Source organism: Sylvia atricapilla, chromosome 3 (assembly GCF_009819655.1).
Source record: "Sylvia atricapilla isolate bSylAtr1 chromosome 3, bSylAtr1.pri, whole genome shotgun sequence".
Classification (NCBI taxonomy): Eukaryota; Metazoa; Chordata; class Aves; order Passeriformes; family Sylviidae; genus Sylvia; species Sylvia atricapilla.
The window spans coordinates 28401125-28417457 of NC_089142.1; the positions used below are offsets into that span (position 1 = coordinate 28401125).

At 34.8% G+C, this 16333-nt stretch overlaps 1 protein-coding gene across 1 annotated transcript in view; it reads left to right on the plus strand.

The window, feature by feature from the left end:
• The window catches only part of ADGRB3 (adhesion G protein-coupled receptor B3), a 446784-nt gene that overhangs the window by 206203 nt on the left and 224248 nt on the right, over positions 1-16333 (plus strand). Inside the window, exon 10 of the mRNA XM_066314980.1 lies at positions 11658-11852. Coding sequence (XP_066171077.1) covers positions 11658-11852 — 195 coding nt within the window. The remainder of the gene's footprint in view (positions 1-11657; positions 11853-16333) is intronic.

Genomic DNA, 16333 nt, shown 5'->3' on the forward strand with positions numbered 1-16333 from the left:
GAATAATTCCCGGTCTTAAATTAATATATCTCCTCAATATATTTTTGAGATGAGTCTGTACTACATCTCCATCTTTTGTTGATGGAGAACTGAGACTACTTATGCAGGAAATTTATATCAAACCTTCTGAATTAGTGCCTGGCCACTCTTCCTTCTGAATGTTCCTGCATCTCCATGGGATAACTCAGAAAATACCTGGCATAGTAAAAATATGACAACCACAGGGCCTCTAAAGAGACTCTGCACTTTAACATGATAAAATAGTAGAGGGGGATGGTTTGACTTGTGGAGATCTATGCTCAGTTTATGTCTTTCAAGGGCATCATGTCCTACGTGATGGGAATTTGAGGAAAAGCAGTTAAGATAATTATGCATGTCAGCTACAGATGTACAGTCTGTACTTTTGTTAGTTTATTTTACCTTGTGCACTGTGGAGTACAGGTTCCTTAAAAACTAGGGATAATAATTAGATCTCTTTCAATAACAATTACTCATGAACAATTTATCCTACATTTGATACAAATCAATCATCAAATGAATTCAGCAAACACTGTTTGACCAGCTTATACAGCTGGTTGACTAATAAGAAAATTTATTCACTGAACATATTAAGGGACAAAAATGCCCAAATCCACGAAATAAACCTTTAGGAAATTATTTGCTTAGCTCTAATAATAATATTTAAAGAACGTAATTAGGATTATTCTTTGTAAAGCACCATAAGTGGAAAATTCCAGAGTGATAAATAGGTGCACTTTGTTTCCTGGAATCATAACCTAGAGCATCAAACAATGACTTGATGAGCAGAAAAAGAAACATCACAGATCATATACCAGATTTTGTTCTGGTTTTCTTGCATTGTCCTAATGTGTTTTCAGCGTATACAGCTTTGCATTAAGAAAATGATCTTAGTCAAGCACAGTGTCTTGAGTCTCTTACCAGTCATTGTAGCTGAGAATATTTTGCCAAATTATGTGCAAATTGTTAAATGTTTTCTTGAGAAAAAGGAGATTGCAACGAGAAATTCTTCCAAGTGTCTTTTTTTATTGTGGATAGAGATGAAGCAAACTCATAAGCTTTATAAACTCTAGTGGCAGAGGATATCCTTTCTTCAGTTCCTTCTGGAAAGTTCTTAGTCCCATACTGATCACCAGAGTTTTGTTAATAGTGAGGAATTTCTTTCCTTTCTTTAATTCCATATTAAGTTCTCAGAATTTGGGGGACTTTTCCCTTTTGTAGGATAGACATAATTTGGGTTTTCAGACCATTTTGCTGAATCAATTACTGCTATAGCAGTAGTTATGGACCTTGCTGAAGCCTGTTCTCTCTTTCTACCCTTGGCATATAGTTTCATTTTCTGAAAACTGAACTACTTCAGTCTAACTTACATACATACTTTAATCTCTTTAGAGTGTATCTGTTGCTAGCTTAATGGACTGTTATATGTAGAAAGGCAGATTAGATCTAATGACCCAAACTTAGTCTGTATATTATGAAGAATGTTCCTCATTGCTCATTATCATCTTTTGATCTGGAAGCAGAAAATTATGTGCCTAATTATTTTACATAGAATTGTCTACTTTACCCAGTACTTGGCTATCCTGGACTGGTGTCTTCTTAGGTGTGGTTTGAGGGGGTTTCTTACTTTATTTGGATAAACAGGGTAAAATCTTTCCTGAGACTTAGAAATTTGTTTATACTGTGATTATGAGTGATTGCAGGACCAAGAATAGAATCAGTGATTAGGGCACCATAGGCCTACTTCAGATGGTATCCAATAAAAACAAAAAAAGACTCAAATAAAAGTATGTTTTGCTTTCATATGATCTTGAAGCCTATCAAATTTGGTATGGTACAAGCAATAAGACTAAGAAGCAAGACCTCAGAATTTGGAATAATCTACATTATCATGCTTCCAAGGAGCATAAATAAGGAAATCTTCATCTTGTCTTAATACATTCAATAGATAATAGCCACCTGAAATAGAAAAATACACAGTAAAATAAACAAAACAAAACTAAACAAACTGAAACAAGAAACCACTCACCTCATCCCCAAGTGTCCAAAATCTAAAATCCAGGAAAGAAAAGATGAATGGGGGCTAATGAAAAAAAAAACTAAAAAGAGAATAAAATAGTTAGGTGTGGAAGAGCAATGATATTTCGCATTTTATGAGGTTTTTAGGAACTGAATATAGAAACTTTTCTGATATGTTTAATGTAAACCATTAATACAGAAAATCTTACCACAGAGCATTAGAAATTGGTTTTGTGAAAATTGAGGAAATACTTGATTACATGGGTTATTTTTATTTTCTAATTTTCTACTCTGTTATGCATTCATGCTAAGCAATAGGATTTATTGAATTAAAAAAATCAAAAAAAGATAAATTTGTAAGGGATCGGCTTAGAAAAGTATTAGTAATGTATTACTGTCTTACCATACACTGAAATAGCCCTTTTGCCTAAAGGGAGTTTTCCTCTACATTTCTTTTGGACACTAGTTTGGAAGAGATTTGAACTACACTCATAAATAATCATGGAAGATTAAAGCCTGTTATCATGAAACTTTGTTCCTGAAAGACATCTCCAATAGTATCAGAAAATCTCTGCTAATACAGAGCATTTTATAAACCTGTATAGCACAGTTTTCTAACCTGGACAATGAAATTCTATATTTAGTCACTCTGATAAAAATAAGGCAGTAATTTAGTAGAATCATACAGTGGTTTGGGTTGAAAAGGATCTTAAAAAAACATCCAGTTCCATTCCTCCTGCCATAGGCAGGGCACATTTCAGAAGATCAGGTCCCTCAGTGCCCCATCCAACCTGGCCTTGAACACTCCAGGGATAGGGAACACTCAGCTTCTCCACGCAACTGGTTCCAGGGCCTCACCACATTCACAGTAAAGAATTTCTCCCTCATATCTAATCTAAATCACCATCTTTCAGTTTGAAGCCTTCCCCTTTGTCCTGTCACTACATGGTCTTGTAAAAAGGTACTGGAAGGCTACTGTAAGGTCTTTCTATAGCCTTCTCCCCAGTTGAATAATCCCAACTCTCTCAGCCATTCCTCATAGGAGTGGTGGTCCATCTCTCTCATCATCTCTGTAGTCCTTCTCTGGACTCATTCCAACAGGTCTATGCCTTTCTTTTGTTGGGACTCCAAGACCACAGTGCCACTTTTTGTGATATAACACCTAATATAACATGCATTCATGCAAAAAATGGGTTGCTTTTTATCAGAAAGTTGGAAAACTAAAATATCTCTTAACTCTTGAGAGTTAGGAAGGAAAAATCTACTTAGGAATTATCACACTGATGTCAAAATATTACCACTTACAAAGGAGCATGGGAATTTACGCAGGTGAATCTTTACATATCAAACTAATATTATAGCCATAAAAATGCATTTCTGCTGCTTCTGCTCATACTATAATTTTGTTTCAACTTTTTCCACAGCAGCGTTATTCACAATTTCGCAAGTGCTTGGCTAAAATATAATTTGATAAAAAAGAGCTTTGAGGTGAATAATGATTTGCTCAGCTGCAGCTCATTAGAGATGATTTTGTTTTTCCAAATTACATTACAAGGGCAGCGTATCAGCCTGTCCATGTTCTCCTCACTGAAATGACTGCTGTACTCTGGGGAATGAAAGGCTTCCTCCTAAAAAATTTACTGCTCCTTTTTTTTTTGCTAGTTTAGTGCTTCATTTCTTTTTATATAGCTGCAGAGCAAAGCAGCCAGGCTTAGTTTTATAGATTTGAGTGCAGAGGCCTCAAAAACAACATTTTTGTTCTTTCTCAGTTTATACTTTTGTTGAAATATGCCAGCTATTTCACTTCACCTTCGCAGCTTTTGATAGGCAGGTACTTCCCTTTCCTTGATTCGCTTGTAAGGCCACTTCCGTTATCTTGTCTGGAGGATGACAAACTTTTCTCTCATCAGAGAGCAACTGCTCAGGAGATTGTGAGTTTTCTTCTGCCTGACTAACATTTTCCCATTCTACACAGGAGGAGATAAAAACTTCAGGGAAAAAAAGCTAATGACTTTGCTATCACTGTTGACTTGATGGTGAGGGCACTCTACAACTACCTGAAAGGAGATCTCTTCTCCCAAGTGAAAAGTGACAGGATAAGAGGAAATGACCTCAAGTTGCACCAGGGAGGCTTTAGACTAGATATTAGTAAAAGTTCTTTCTGGAAAAGATTGTCAAGCCTCAAATCCTGGTGGTATTTAAAGGACATATAGGTGTGGCACTTGGGGACACGGTTTAGTGGTGGATTTGGCAGTGCTGAGATAACAGTTGGATTCCATGATATTAAAGGTCCTTTCCAATCTAAATAATTCTAAATAATAAATAATTCTATGATTATGTGATCTTGCTAACATATACATGCATCTCAGTATTAAAGATGCTATACAGTAGGAGAAAACAATTGTCTGCTTTTCTGCACAAGCACATCACTACTTTATTCAACCTGAAGAGTTTTTTTTCTTCCTTTCTCTTTTTGAAAAGCTGTTTTGTAATAGACAACCAATCCTACTTGTTAAATTAAAAAAAAAAAGAGTCCCCACTATAATTTCAAGATCCATAATAATTCTTCCATGTTTGGAACACACACATTTATGAAAGATTAATGTGTGTGTTAAATGAAATATGTTACTATATTTGCTGCTGCTATGTCTTCTGCAGTAGTGAGCAGCTGAGTGTTCCCTGATCACATTGATATTTACAACCAACCAACCAACACTGCAGCCACAGATGAACTTCGCTAGGGCATGGCCAGAGGTAAAACAATAAAAAGCCATTTAAAAGCTCGATAAAGAAAGATTTCATCTAATTTTCCCTTAAAGTTTACCAGAACTGCTGGAACTTTCCCTCCAAATGAATGTGGAACTAGCTGTGAAATGACTGCAAGAGTTTGGCTTGGCAGCAGGAGACAAACAAAGAAGTGGTGACAGCATCTTACACTTACAATCATTCCCTTGATTTTTTGTCCATTACTTCGTTTGCTGAATTCCACCACCATGGTTTATTAAGTATATGAGGATCAAAGGATTTTTCAATTCCCTATTACTTTATGCAGCACACCCATGCAGAAATTAGGGCTCCCAGGTAATGCTAATTTATTTGAAAAAAAATTTTGGTTTGTCCTGCTAATAAAAGTGAGTGTCATGGAAATGACTGCTTAAAAGCAAAATGAAGTAAGTATGGAAATCGGTTAAAATCAAACAAGAAACAAGCATTTGAATTGAAGCTTTTAACAGAGCTTTATTGTTTAGAGACATATACTTACAAGGATGACCATGTAGCATAAAAAATGAAAGACAACTCATTTTTAGTACGTCCCTTTGTGACCTGTACCCTTAGCCATTCAGTCAGGATGGAGAACCAGGAGACTTTACCCCAAGCAATGTTATGTCTGTCATAAAATTAAAACAACCCTCTCAGAGTCGTCATTCTCTTTTTCCTCTCAACTCTTGCTCTTGTCAGGTTGCATTATACACAGATAACACAAATCTTGAAGACATGCCCTCTGGTTAAAAACAGAAACAACAATAACAACAACAGGATCTCTCACACAACATGCCAACGTGAGCAGGATTTAATCACACATAATTGGAACATTTAAGAGCAGTACCTAATAAAATAATATTACAAGCCCTGATCAACAAACACAAAAATAAGCATAAGAAAAAAAAAGTGATCAGTTCAATGATTATTCATTCCTAATCCTGAAACTCATTTGTTATTCTATTGAGAGCAGTCTTATCTATTCAAAATATCCATTAACATGTTTTATTGGATCCATGCACAAATCAAAATACTGAAAATGCACAGTTAGTTTCTCTCTGTTACCTATTTGGTGCCTATAGCTCAAGAATTAGAACTGACAATATTGATGATGATTTTGATCAAAAAAAGGAATTATGTAATGGGCTAAAGTGGTAAAAAAATGTCTTGAACAACATAGTAGGAGTCTTCTTAAAGAAGAGAGCAGTGAAAAAAAAGTACAGAAAGAGGCAAGCATTCCTCTGAGGTGTTCACATTCTTTTAAAAACATTTTTGACCTCCACCCATACTAGATTTTTTTTCAAAGATACTTCTACAAACCTCATCACATATGGAAGAGCACACGCAATTTCATCTGTGCAGATATTCATTTTGCCTGAGATTAATGTCTAAAACAGCAAAGGATTCTGTGTAATTAATCCACCTTCTTTTCTCTAAAGCCTAATCTCTATTTTAAGGAACATTTTGCTTAAAATATTTGGAAGTATATGACAGTGGAACGACTGTTTCGATATAATGAAGAGAGCCTATTTTTTTTAACCTATATACATTTTAAAGAAGTTCCTTAAATCATTGGGTTACAATGGTTTCAGCTGCGTGCACAGAGACACAGATTGAAGCACAGTTTCTGCAAAAAGTTGGTTCAGAAGATTGTCCACCATGATGATATAAATGCAGGAAGGCTAAAGTTCAGTTTCAGGGCACTCCTTAAACATCAGCTTTTCTGGTTGGGGTAAATTATAGGAGGCTTTAGTTGGGGTTTCAGAACATTTGCAAGGATATGTTACAGAATTACAGAACTGAAAGGAAATTAATGAGATCATCCAGCCCAAACTTGTGTCCTATCAGAATCAGTTATATTTGTGTTATTCCAGCTTTTTATTTTTCTTAGCTGTTACTAAGGCCTCCAGTATGGAAGTCTGCATAGTCTGTTCAGGTAAACTGTAAATCATTTTCTTTACTGATGTAAAGTTTTCCTTAATTTATATCCTTAATCTTCCTTTACACGATGTATACAAATTACTTTCTCCCTTTTCTGCTGTACACAAAGGGAATATATGATTGCCTCTTTCTGTGCACAAAATGTTTATTTACTAGTGTGTTGTTATGATTGAAATTGAGACTACTAACTAATTTTACTGATGACAAAGTGGAAAATTACTTTGTATTGCTTGAGCCATGTCCTTCATAAAATCAGTATTTTATATAATATATAGAAATATTATATATAGAAATACATAGAAATACATAGAAATATAATATATAGAAAATATCTCTAGCATGACATTAGGTTATCAATATTTGAACGCATACCTGAAGATGTATAGCCCTTACTCTGTTTCTTTTAAAAGATGGATGAACTTCTTTTCTCAAACACTGAAACGGCTTGAAAATAGACAAACAAATTGCAAATAATTTATTATATTTAGGGAAAACAAAGTTTATGCCAAAACATACTGTCTATTGAATATCAGAAAAAAAAACAGCCCGTAATGAAGATTTTGTCAAATATGAACAACATTCTTACAATGACATCACATTACAGGTGTGGTGTGAACATTCTTACAATTTCTACATCTAAAGAGCACTATATTTTGTAAAATATTAGTCTTGAGTTCTGAAATTGAATAGCAAGGTGGTTTGCAGATTATGAGCAATTTCAGGATGTATTTTTATTTCAAATGATCTTTCCTCAGTTCTGTGTAAGGCTTACTAATTTGGGTTCTTAGAGTTCCTCCTACCATAAAATGCATTAATGACATCATTAGTAATACCTGACCACAAATCCAACATCATCTTAAAAAGTAATGAAAAATGGTTGATGGTGTAGTTACTCTTCAAATTAATAATTCTTTTCAGTCTTTTATAGGTTTCTTGAGAGTTCATTGTTTTCTGTTCCTTTAAACCACATCTAGTTGTTAAGTTTGCAGTAATTACTATGCAGTAATAAATTGTACTCCAATGCCGACAATCTAGGAGATCTGACTTTGTAAAGAGGCATTTTTACTATATCATACTTTCTGATTGGGGGACAAAGGTATTTGGACCCTGAGTCAAAGTCCAGTTAAACATTTCAGTAATTTTTCAAGTATGCAGCCATACAGTGCAGGCAGATAGGGGCTAGGCTGACAACTGAAGTGTCAGTTTAACAGCTGCTTCATTTCGCTATCTCTCGGCTCATAAACTTTATTTTTAATGAGCCTGCCTGTAAGACCACTAAAAAATGACCTTCACACAGGGAACTACAAGGACCTAAAGTGGTGACCAAAATAGCTTTCTTAGGCAGTGCATAATAGCAGTGACCATAGCACAGAAAATAGGCAGTGTGGTGAGAAAGATCTTATTACTAACTACTGATGAGAATATTTTGTATTTTTATGCAGAAAGATTATTGGGATAGCGATGCAATAATTCAGTACCTTCTACTTATACTAATATGAACATCCTCAGTGGTTTTAATGGTATTGTGCCAGTTTACATCAACTGAGTGAATGGCCTGTGATTTTAAAGTTGTGTTTTCTTGTTGTAAGATGTCTTACAACAAGAAAATACATTATATAATAAACAGATAATAAAGAGGCTGTTAATTTTCCCCTGCACATTGCTTGCTGGTCTTAGAAAAAAATTCTCTTAATTAACTCTAATTTTCACCACTTTTCTTAGTTAAACACACTGCAACCTTCTGTTTTCCTGTGCTGTTTCTAAAGATATGCTGCTAGTCTAACTTAAGGCAGTGTGGGACTGGAGAAGTAGCTAAGGATTGGGGAAAGGAACTTCCGTGCTGGAGCTTGAGAGGATGAAAAGAAAGGTGCTCTTGGAGCTGTGTGTGCATGGTGTGTATGAGGGAGAAAGGATCCTTGGGCTGGGAAATTGAGCTTTCTGGGTATGTCATTTAACAAAAAATAGTTCCCAATTGAGCTGTAATTTTTAAGAGCCAGTAAATTCTGAGATACTTTGAACCACCTACATCACAACCCTGGCTACTTTTGAAGCAGGTGTAATAACTGTAATAACTTAGTCCTGTGGCATTGTGGGCACTTTCTAGACCTTTTTCATCATTGTGTCCGAAGAGCAACCAAAACGTCTTCCTGAAAGCACTAAAGGCTATACAACATCTCCCACTCATGTTGTTTGAGAGCTGCAAAAAAATCAGAGCTTTACTTGTTTGAAAGTATAAAAGCCAGTCAAAAGTAGGGTCATTTCAACTTATTATTTGCATTCCAAAAACAGCTGAGGCCAAGACTTTTGTGGGCTTTGTCCCAGAGCTCTATATGTCCCAAAACCATCAACAGCTTGGCCCCTGCCATCTTTAAAATGTGTATTTTAAGTCTTGGAGCATGGAAAAACAAATGGGAGGTGAACATACAGATGAAGCAAAAGGAAGCAGAATAATGCACTACAAAATCATTTGCTGAATAGTCCAACAGCCTTCCCTACCAATGTTTATACAGGCATAACAGCACAGCAGAGCTTTTATGAGGACTCATTAATTGTTGTTATTACTGATATTAAAAGAATATCTTTTTTCTCTCTTAAACCCTGCCTTCAATTTGTGTGATGCCTTTTACACAGTACATTCTGAGGCACACGTTTGACTGGGGAGTTCAGCTATATGGACAGTCTTTTACGTTGAATGTCTTTTGGGTTTGACTAAAGGTGTGCTCATTGTTGTTAATCCACAAAGTCTAGAAGCATCTTCTGGTGTAAGGAACAGGTGGATGTGTTACAGCAAAAGTTCTGCTGTTAGTGTTACTCTGCTGGCTGATGCTCTTTTCACTTGCTTACTGAGACACGTGTTAGCAGATGAGACAAATGGCAACATTTCATAAGAAATTTTTCTCAGCAAAAATGAACAAATCAAGTTTGTGTTTGCTTTCACTTGTTCCCAATAAAGTATTTCATAATGCTATGTGTACAGTATCAGATTCCTGAATTTACTGAAATTAATTTCCTTCCATTCTCGCATATTTTCCTTCACTATTATTTTCATACACAATTATGTCCAAAATCTCCTTCTGAAAGGAATAGAAACTGCACAAAATTATTTCTGCAAGCAAGCTTCTTTCCTGATTAAGTATTGAAGTATTCTGAAGACAAAGGGAGGTATTTCTGCTGAAATATTTGTTTAAAAAATGCAGCCAAACAAACAAAGCAATTAATGGTCTTAGTTCTCACTGATTTTTTCCTAAGTATTAATAATACTATTATGCTTGTACCTCTGTGCTCATGGCATGGAATAGATTCACTCCCTGTGCATGATGCAGCAGGCAGGTATTCTCAATTCTTAAGTATTTCTAGGGTTTCGTTAAGGCACTTGTGGTCCATAACAGTCCCCAGCTGCTCTTAAAGATGATTTAAGGCTGTGAAGGAAGCCTGAAGGAAGCCACTTTGCCCAGCCCTAGCTGTGTTATGTATATCTGGTTTATCTGACCACTGGTTGAGAATGTAACCAAAATATGAACCAACAGCATGAAAAAAAAACCCCACACTTCTTAGAATTAGTATGTCAGAGGATGATTGAATTTTTTTTAATTTGCTTTCACTGGAGTTATTTTGAATCCTTTTAAACACTTTTATTATACAGTGTATTTTTACATATTCTTTTATATAATGAAGGCATTCATACTAGCACAAAGTGTCTGGGGAGATCTGTAAGTGCCAAAAAGTATCTTTACTCTTCCTTCCACATCACCACCCTATTACCACAGAAACATCAAGGTTGGAAGAGACTTTTAATATCATCTAGTTCAACTATATGTTACATTAGTAATTTTTTCCTCCATATGTCAGTAATACGGCAAGTTAAAAAGCAATTGAAGATGCATTTTTAAAGACTGTGACAATATTTTTGTTGCCAGTTGCATAGTATTTTCAGACCTCCTACTTAGAGTGATGTCTGTCTTGGGTAATTCTCTTCTATCTAAAACCCTTCAAACTCAGGATATTTTATGATTCTATGGCATTTTAGTTTTCAATTCAGAATACCTTGTGCTTTTATGCATAAATTATTTTAAAATAATAAAATCTTTTCTATATTAAAAATATTTTATATATTTTAAAATAGGTTGTTTAACCCATGTGCTCTTTCTTTTAGCCTTGTCTGGCCTTGTCCTATCTTTGTGTTACTCTATGCATCTTCCTGGGATGCTGAGTCAGCTTTGAGAAATAACCGGATCCACAACTTCAAGTTCTTATCAGGAGGGTACTTTGAGCATATTTGGTTTGGATCACTAGCCCTGAACACATCTGCTGGGAGAGCTACTGCTGAAGTATGCTCTTTTGCCAGATACACAGGAGCTATTCATAATTTAATTTCCATTTCTTGGAAAAAGCAAACAGGATTGTTCCACGTTAACACCTTTGTGCTGGTGCTACAGAAGAGAGCACCATAACCAGCTTCCAACCAAACCACCTGACTTGTACTGACTAGCCAAGCTGGGCTGGTAGAGGTGAAAGGTCTCCTCTCCTACAGTAAATTAGGTTATAACAAGTACTGCCTTAGCATTTATTCCTTTCAGAGGTCTTAGTTGTTAAATGAGGGGCAGCTGTGATGTTCCTCTGAGGAAGAGCAGTTCCTTGCTGCATCATGACAACAAATTAAAGCTGCAGTCCAGCCCATGGAGTTCCAAGAAGCAAGCGTGTGAAACACAAGAAATTCAGAAGCTTTCTGTAAAAAAATCAATGATGCTCTGAAAAAAAAAAAATATTTCCTATCACCATACACTACTATTTTGTCTTATCTTTAACAGTTTTTTTTTAAACTAGTTTCAACATTTAATATTTTGGCTGGTGTTTCGAATTTATCATACATTTTTCTCAGTAAAGTAGGTTCTCATAACAGTGTTTTTCTCTTGGTACAGATTAAAGAACACCTTGCCAAGGGTCAGAGGATGTTGGCTGGTGATGGCATGTCCCAAGTAACCAAGACACTATTGGATTTAACACAGAGGAAAAATTTTTATGCTGGGGACCTTCTAATTTCTGTGGAAATTCTCAGAAATGTTACAGACACATTTAAAAGAGCAAGTTATATCCCAGCGTCTGATGGGGTGCAGGTAAGAGAAACATTGTGAAGGTAATGTTTCAATTGATGGAGTTTATGTCTATATATTGCTGTACCCTGCACGGCAACTGTTTTTCCCACTGAGGAAATGAAAGTCTTCCACATGATAGACATAACTATTCTTCACATAAAACAAAGATCCAAGTGTAAAATAGGAAGAAGACTCAGCTACATTTAATAAGACAAACATTCAAACCAATGCAGCAGGTGAGAAATGTAAAATACTTTCTTTGTAACATTTCAGTATCTTTGTCTTTCAAGAGTTGGTCTGATTGATAGGAGGTGTTGGCACTGAGCATTTCACTAGTGTTCTTTGTTCCAGTTCACTTCAGTTTGAAACTAGTTCATTTCAGTTCAAAATCTATCCACAGTGTTATGTAATTCTGGCATTGCTTCTTCATTTCAGATAAATAAAGCTCATTAAAAGTGCACAGGAGTGATGGATAGTGCATTTGATTTAAATTTTCTGTTTTCACATATTAGATTAACTCTTCTTGTGCAAGAGGACAAATAAAATGCTGTCAGAGCTAAAATCACTATAATTATTTTGACATAATGGCCTGCACAACTCATTGCATAGTGTTGATTGAAATATATATTACTTAGAACTCCTAGATAAAGATATTGGTTTCATCTTATATCTGAAAATTTTAGACACTTTTCAAAGATTGTAGATTACTGAAAAAGAATACTAAGAAGGCAAATGTGTATAGTATTTATGGAAAACAGAGCTTAATGATCATTCATAAATTACTAATGAAGTTATTAATGCAGGTCATGTATATGTATTTGTGTAAAGGTAAGCATAAATTGTAAATACATGTGGGAATAGATGCATGCAGGTGAAGGGAAATATCTTGGAAAAGATAATTTTTTCACAGTAAAGTTTCAAGATTGCTATTATATTTTCACTTTTCTATGTACAAATTTATGTAAAATCACAGTTAACTTCCACAGTAAAACCAACATCTCTTGTGTTGGCCTGTAGCCAGCTGAAAATATTTTTTTTAAACAATGCTTTTCAAAAAAGCATTTTGAAATGCTTTTTCCTGAAAAATCCTTCACCTTTTATTGGATGAGAGTCAGTATCTAGTTGGTAATAATTTTACTGTTTAGCAGGATGTTATTCACTGAAAATTTTTCATGCAATCAACAGTCTGATAGCCCAGTGTGACTTTTTCATGGTTCACAGGCACTACAAAGTCTTTGTTAAAACCAGTCTTGAGAAAATGCTTGGTACACGCGATTTTGTCCATGGGCCTAGCAGATCAGGTCATTTGCAGTTTACATACATTAGAGAGAATTTGGCTCTTTTCCCACTGATGATAATGCCAAAAGTCTTGTTTAATTCTGCAATGTAAAGCTGTTTCCAAAATTCTAATAGTATTTCTGCAGAGCTTGACAATGTTATTAATTATTATTTTAAGAATTTTGATTAATAATTTAGAAATTAGGAAATTAAAAAATAATTAGTAAGCCATATTCTGAAGGATTTCTTGAAACAAAGAAAAATAACTGCATTTCAGTATTTGCATGCCTAAATACAAAGAGTTTTCAATCCCAAATAAAAACAACACACAAACTCCAAGTTGGAAAAAAAAGTACCCCCATCCAAAAAAAAAAATGAAGCTAATGTAAAATTTAAGAAAAAAGTGCAAAGGAAGTGAAATCAGAATAAAGCATGTGTTTGGGGATGTATTGAGCAAGGTTCCTGTTACTGACTTCTGATGATATAAAGTAAAATCCTGGCTCAGTAACAAAAGTTTAAAATTTACTGTCAATTTCTGAGAAACATGGATTTTTCTATATGTAAGCATATGTCATATTCTACCATACTCTGGAGTGTTATGGGGGTTTTTTATTTTCATTAGGACATACTTTCATACTTCCTAGCTCATCATCAAAGTAAGTGACAAAAAGGTAAAAAGTAAAATTACATGAAAATTCTTCTTTGTTTAGAAGCTCTGTGTGGTGTTCTAATTACATTCTACTTTTTAACTTTATAAAGAGTAGAATTTATTAGTTGATGGATTTTGGTTTTAAAGAAATTATAAGAAAAGCACGAGTAAGGTTTAAAATCCCTAAAAGCCATATTTTATCATTTTGTGTGATCTCAGAAAAGTAGGTTATGATGAATTATGGGCAATAGTATGTTTAAGATCCATACAAAAAAAACCCATTGAATTATTACTGAAAAAGAAAAAGTATCTATATCTGAATATATTTTTTTCAGATATATTCCACCCTTCTAGATAGTCCTTCATATGCCTACAATATCTGGTTTATATCCAGTATTATTATTCATGAATAGTGCAAAGTTTGTGATTCAAAGACTCCATAACAAAATGAATGAACAGAAAAGTGAAATCAAATTTGAAATTTTCCAGCTAATTACCCAAAATGAAGGTGCTGCTGCCTGATGTGCTGCATTGAAAATGCCACTTGTTTAGGCAGACAATACCAAGAGCAAAATAAAGTTTTTAAGGTATGCATATTTAGTGCCAAGTTATTCATTACTTCACTCCTTTTACTTTTGTATCTTTTAACCTTTTTTTGCTACAATATGTATGTATACTTGCACACACAATGTCAGGAACAAAAATAACCACTTATGATGCAGTTAAACAAGAAGGTGTCCTTCATCAGTGACTAAAAATATCATACAGTAGCAGCAAGACAAAAGTCATTCAATTCTTGTGCAAGCAAGATTTTTCATTTAATATGAAAATTCTTTAAAATACCTTCTGTGTGTACACTGAGGCTATGAGATGGACACTGTACTTATGTGAGAATGATTCTATCAGAAAGAAAATACAAATTTTAAATAAGAAAAAGGAAAGCAACCTTTCGGAATAATATCCAGAGCAGGTCTAAAAGTGCTTGAACTTCCTTCTCAGACAGGATGGTAGGAAAGTAACTACATTTCAGTACAGAATAGCAAAGCAAGTTGTACAATCCCATGATGCAGCAACCAACAGGAAAAAAGGCTTCTCCCCAAAGAAGTTAGAGCAATATAATCCCTTTTATATTAGCCACAGGGACCATTGCTGTGAGTCAGGGTTTTAACAGGATTGTCCAATCCTTTTTCCCTCCTCTTTCCCCTTCCCACACACACATTCACTGTGCTGAAGTCCAAAAGTGGAGGTAACTTAAGGCTATCCATTAATTCCTCCTAGTGAGGAATTCTTCTCTAGTTGTATAAAAGGATTTATGACAGCTTTATGCCTGCTGAGAGGGTCAAAAAATTTGGATTGGAACAGAGAACTGCAGCCATTGTATTACAGAAGAAGAAATTGTAAGGAAGGAAATTAAATGAGGAAAACGTAGTTGTTTATTCACAGCTGTAACTGGCATGATCATCAAAAAAAGCCTGGGCGAAAATAAAGGACTTCAAAATTTGGTACTGGCTGTCCCAACATTTTCTATAGTGACCAGTTCAGTAATATGTGAGCCCAGCTATGATAGAAAAAAGCTTGATTCTGCAGGGAGATTCAATGTTTACTGCAGTAATACCCTGAGATCACATCCATAATGCTTCTAAAATTTAGCCTTCACACCTGTCAATCATTTTACTGAAGGACAATGCTGTTTCTTTCATGATTAATGCAGTAAACAAGAGAGTAGTCAAAGTAGGACAAAGACTTTTTAACCCTTCTTCCCCTGTCACATTTTTGAAGTGCATCTCAGATCTATTCATTATTGAAGCAGCAAATCTATTTGTTCATCTCTGTTTAATTCACAAAGCACTGTATGGCTTTGAAAAATTGCTTTGCCTGAAAAACCTGCACATATCTCACCCTCCAGTGCTACCATAAATATGGCACCAAACAGGGCTAGAAATAGAGAAAAAAAGATCTCAAGAAGCAATATATTCTTGTTACTAAGTTCATAAACCTAATTTATACTTTATTGGCAAGTGTAAAAACATGTATTAGGTAATTTATTGCTCATCTTTTGTTTTTGCTTGAGTCTAGCATTATTTATAAACTTTTCCACATGTATTTCTGTCAATTATTGGTCATTTTAATGCTTTTTGTAACTAAAATAAATATAAAATTTACCTAATACATAACATTGTTAACAAACACGTATAATGTATCATATGTAAGAAACATTTAAAACTCCTGAGTGCTTTTCATGCAATCTAGGCAGCTCTCAGATAGATCTCATTACACAGGCATGGATACTTTTGCAATTAAGGTTTAGACTGCAGGGGAATTAGTGTCTGCAATGTAATGCAAAACTACTTTCAAAACAACTCTCTAGTATGATAAATTAACCCACACTGAGTTCCATGCTGCTGCAGCTGGTCTGCTACTGATGCCCTAATAAATTAAAGTTAAAATTTCCATCCACTGCATTTCTGTGGTGTTGCACTGGAAGAGTTGAGAACTGCCATGTTTAGAAAAGTGTTTTCCTTCAGGCAAAGTCTTCATAAGGTGGACTCTACCTAGTAGAAGTCTTCACAAAAAT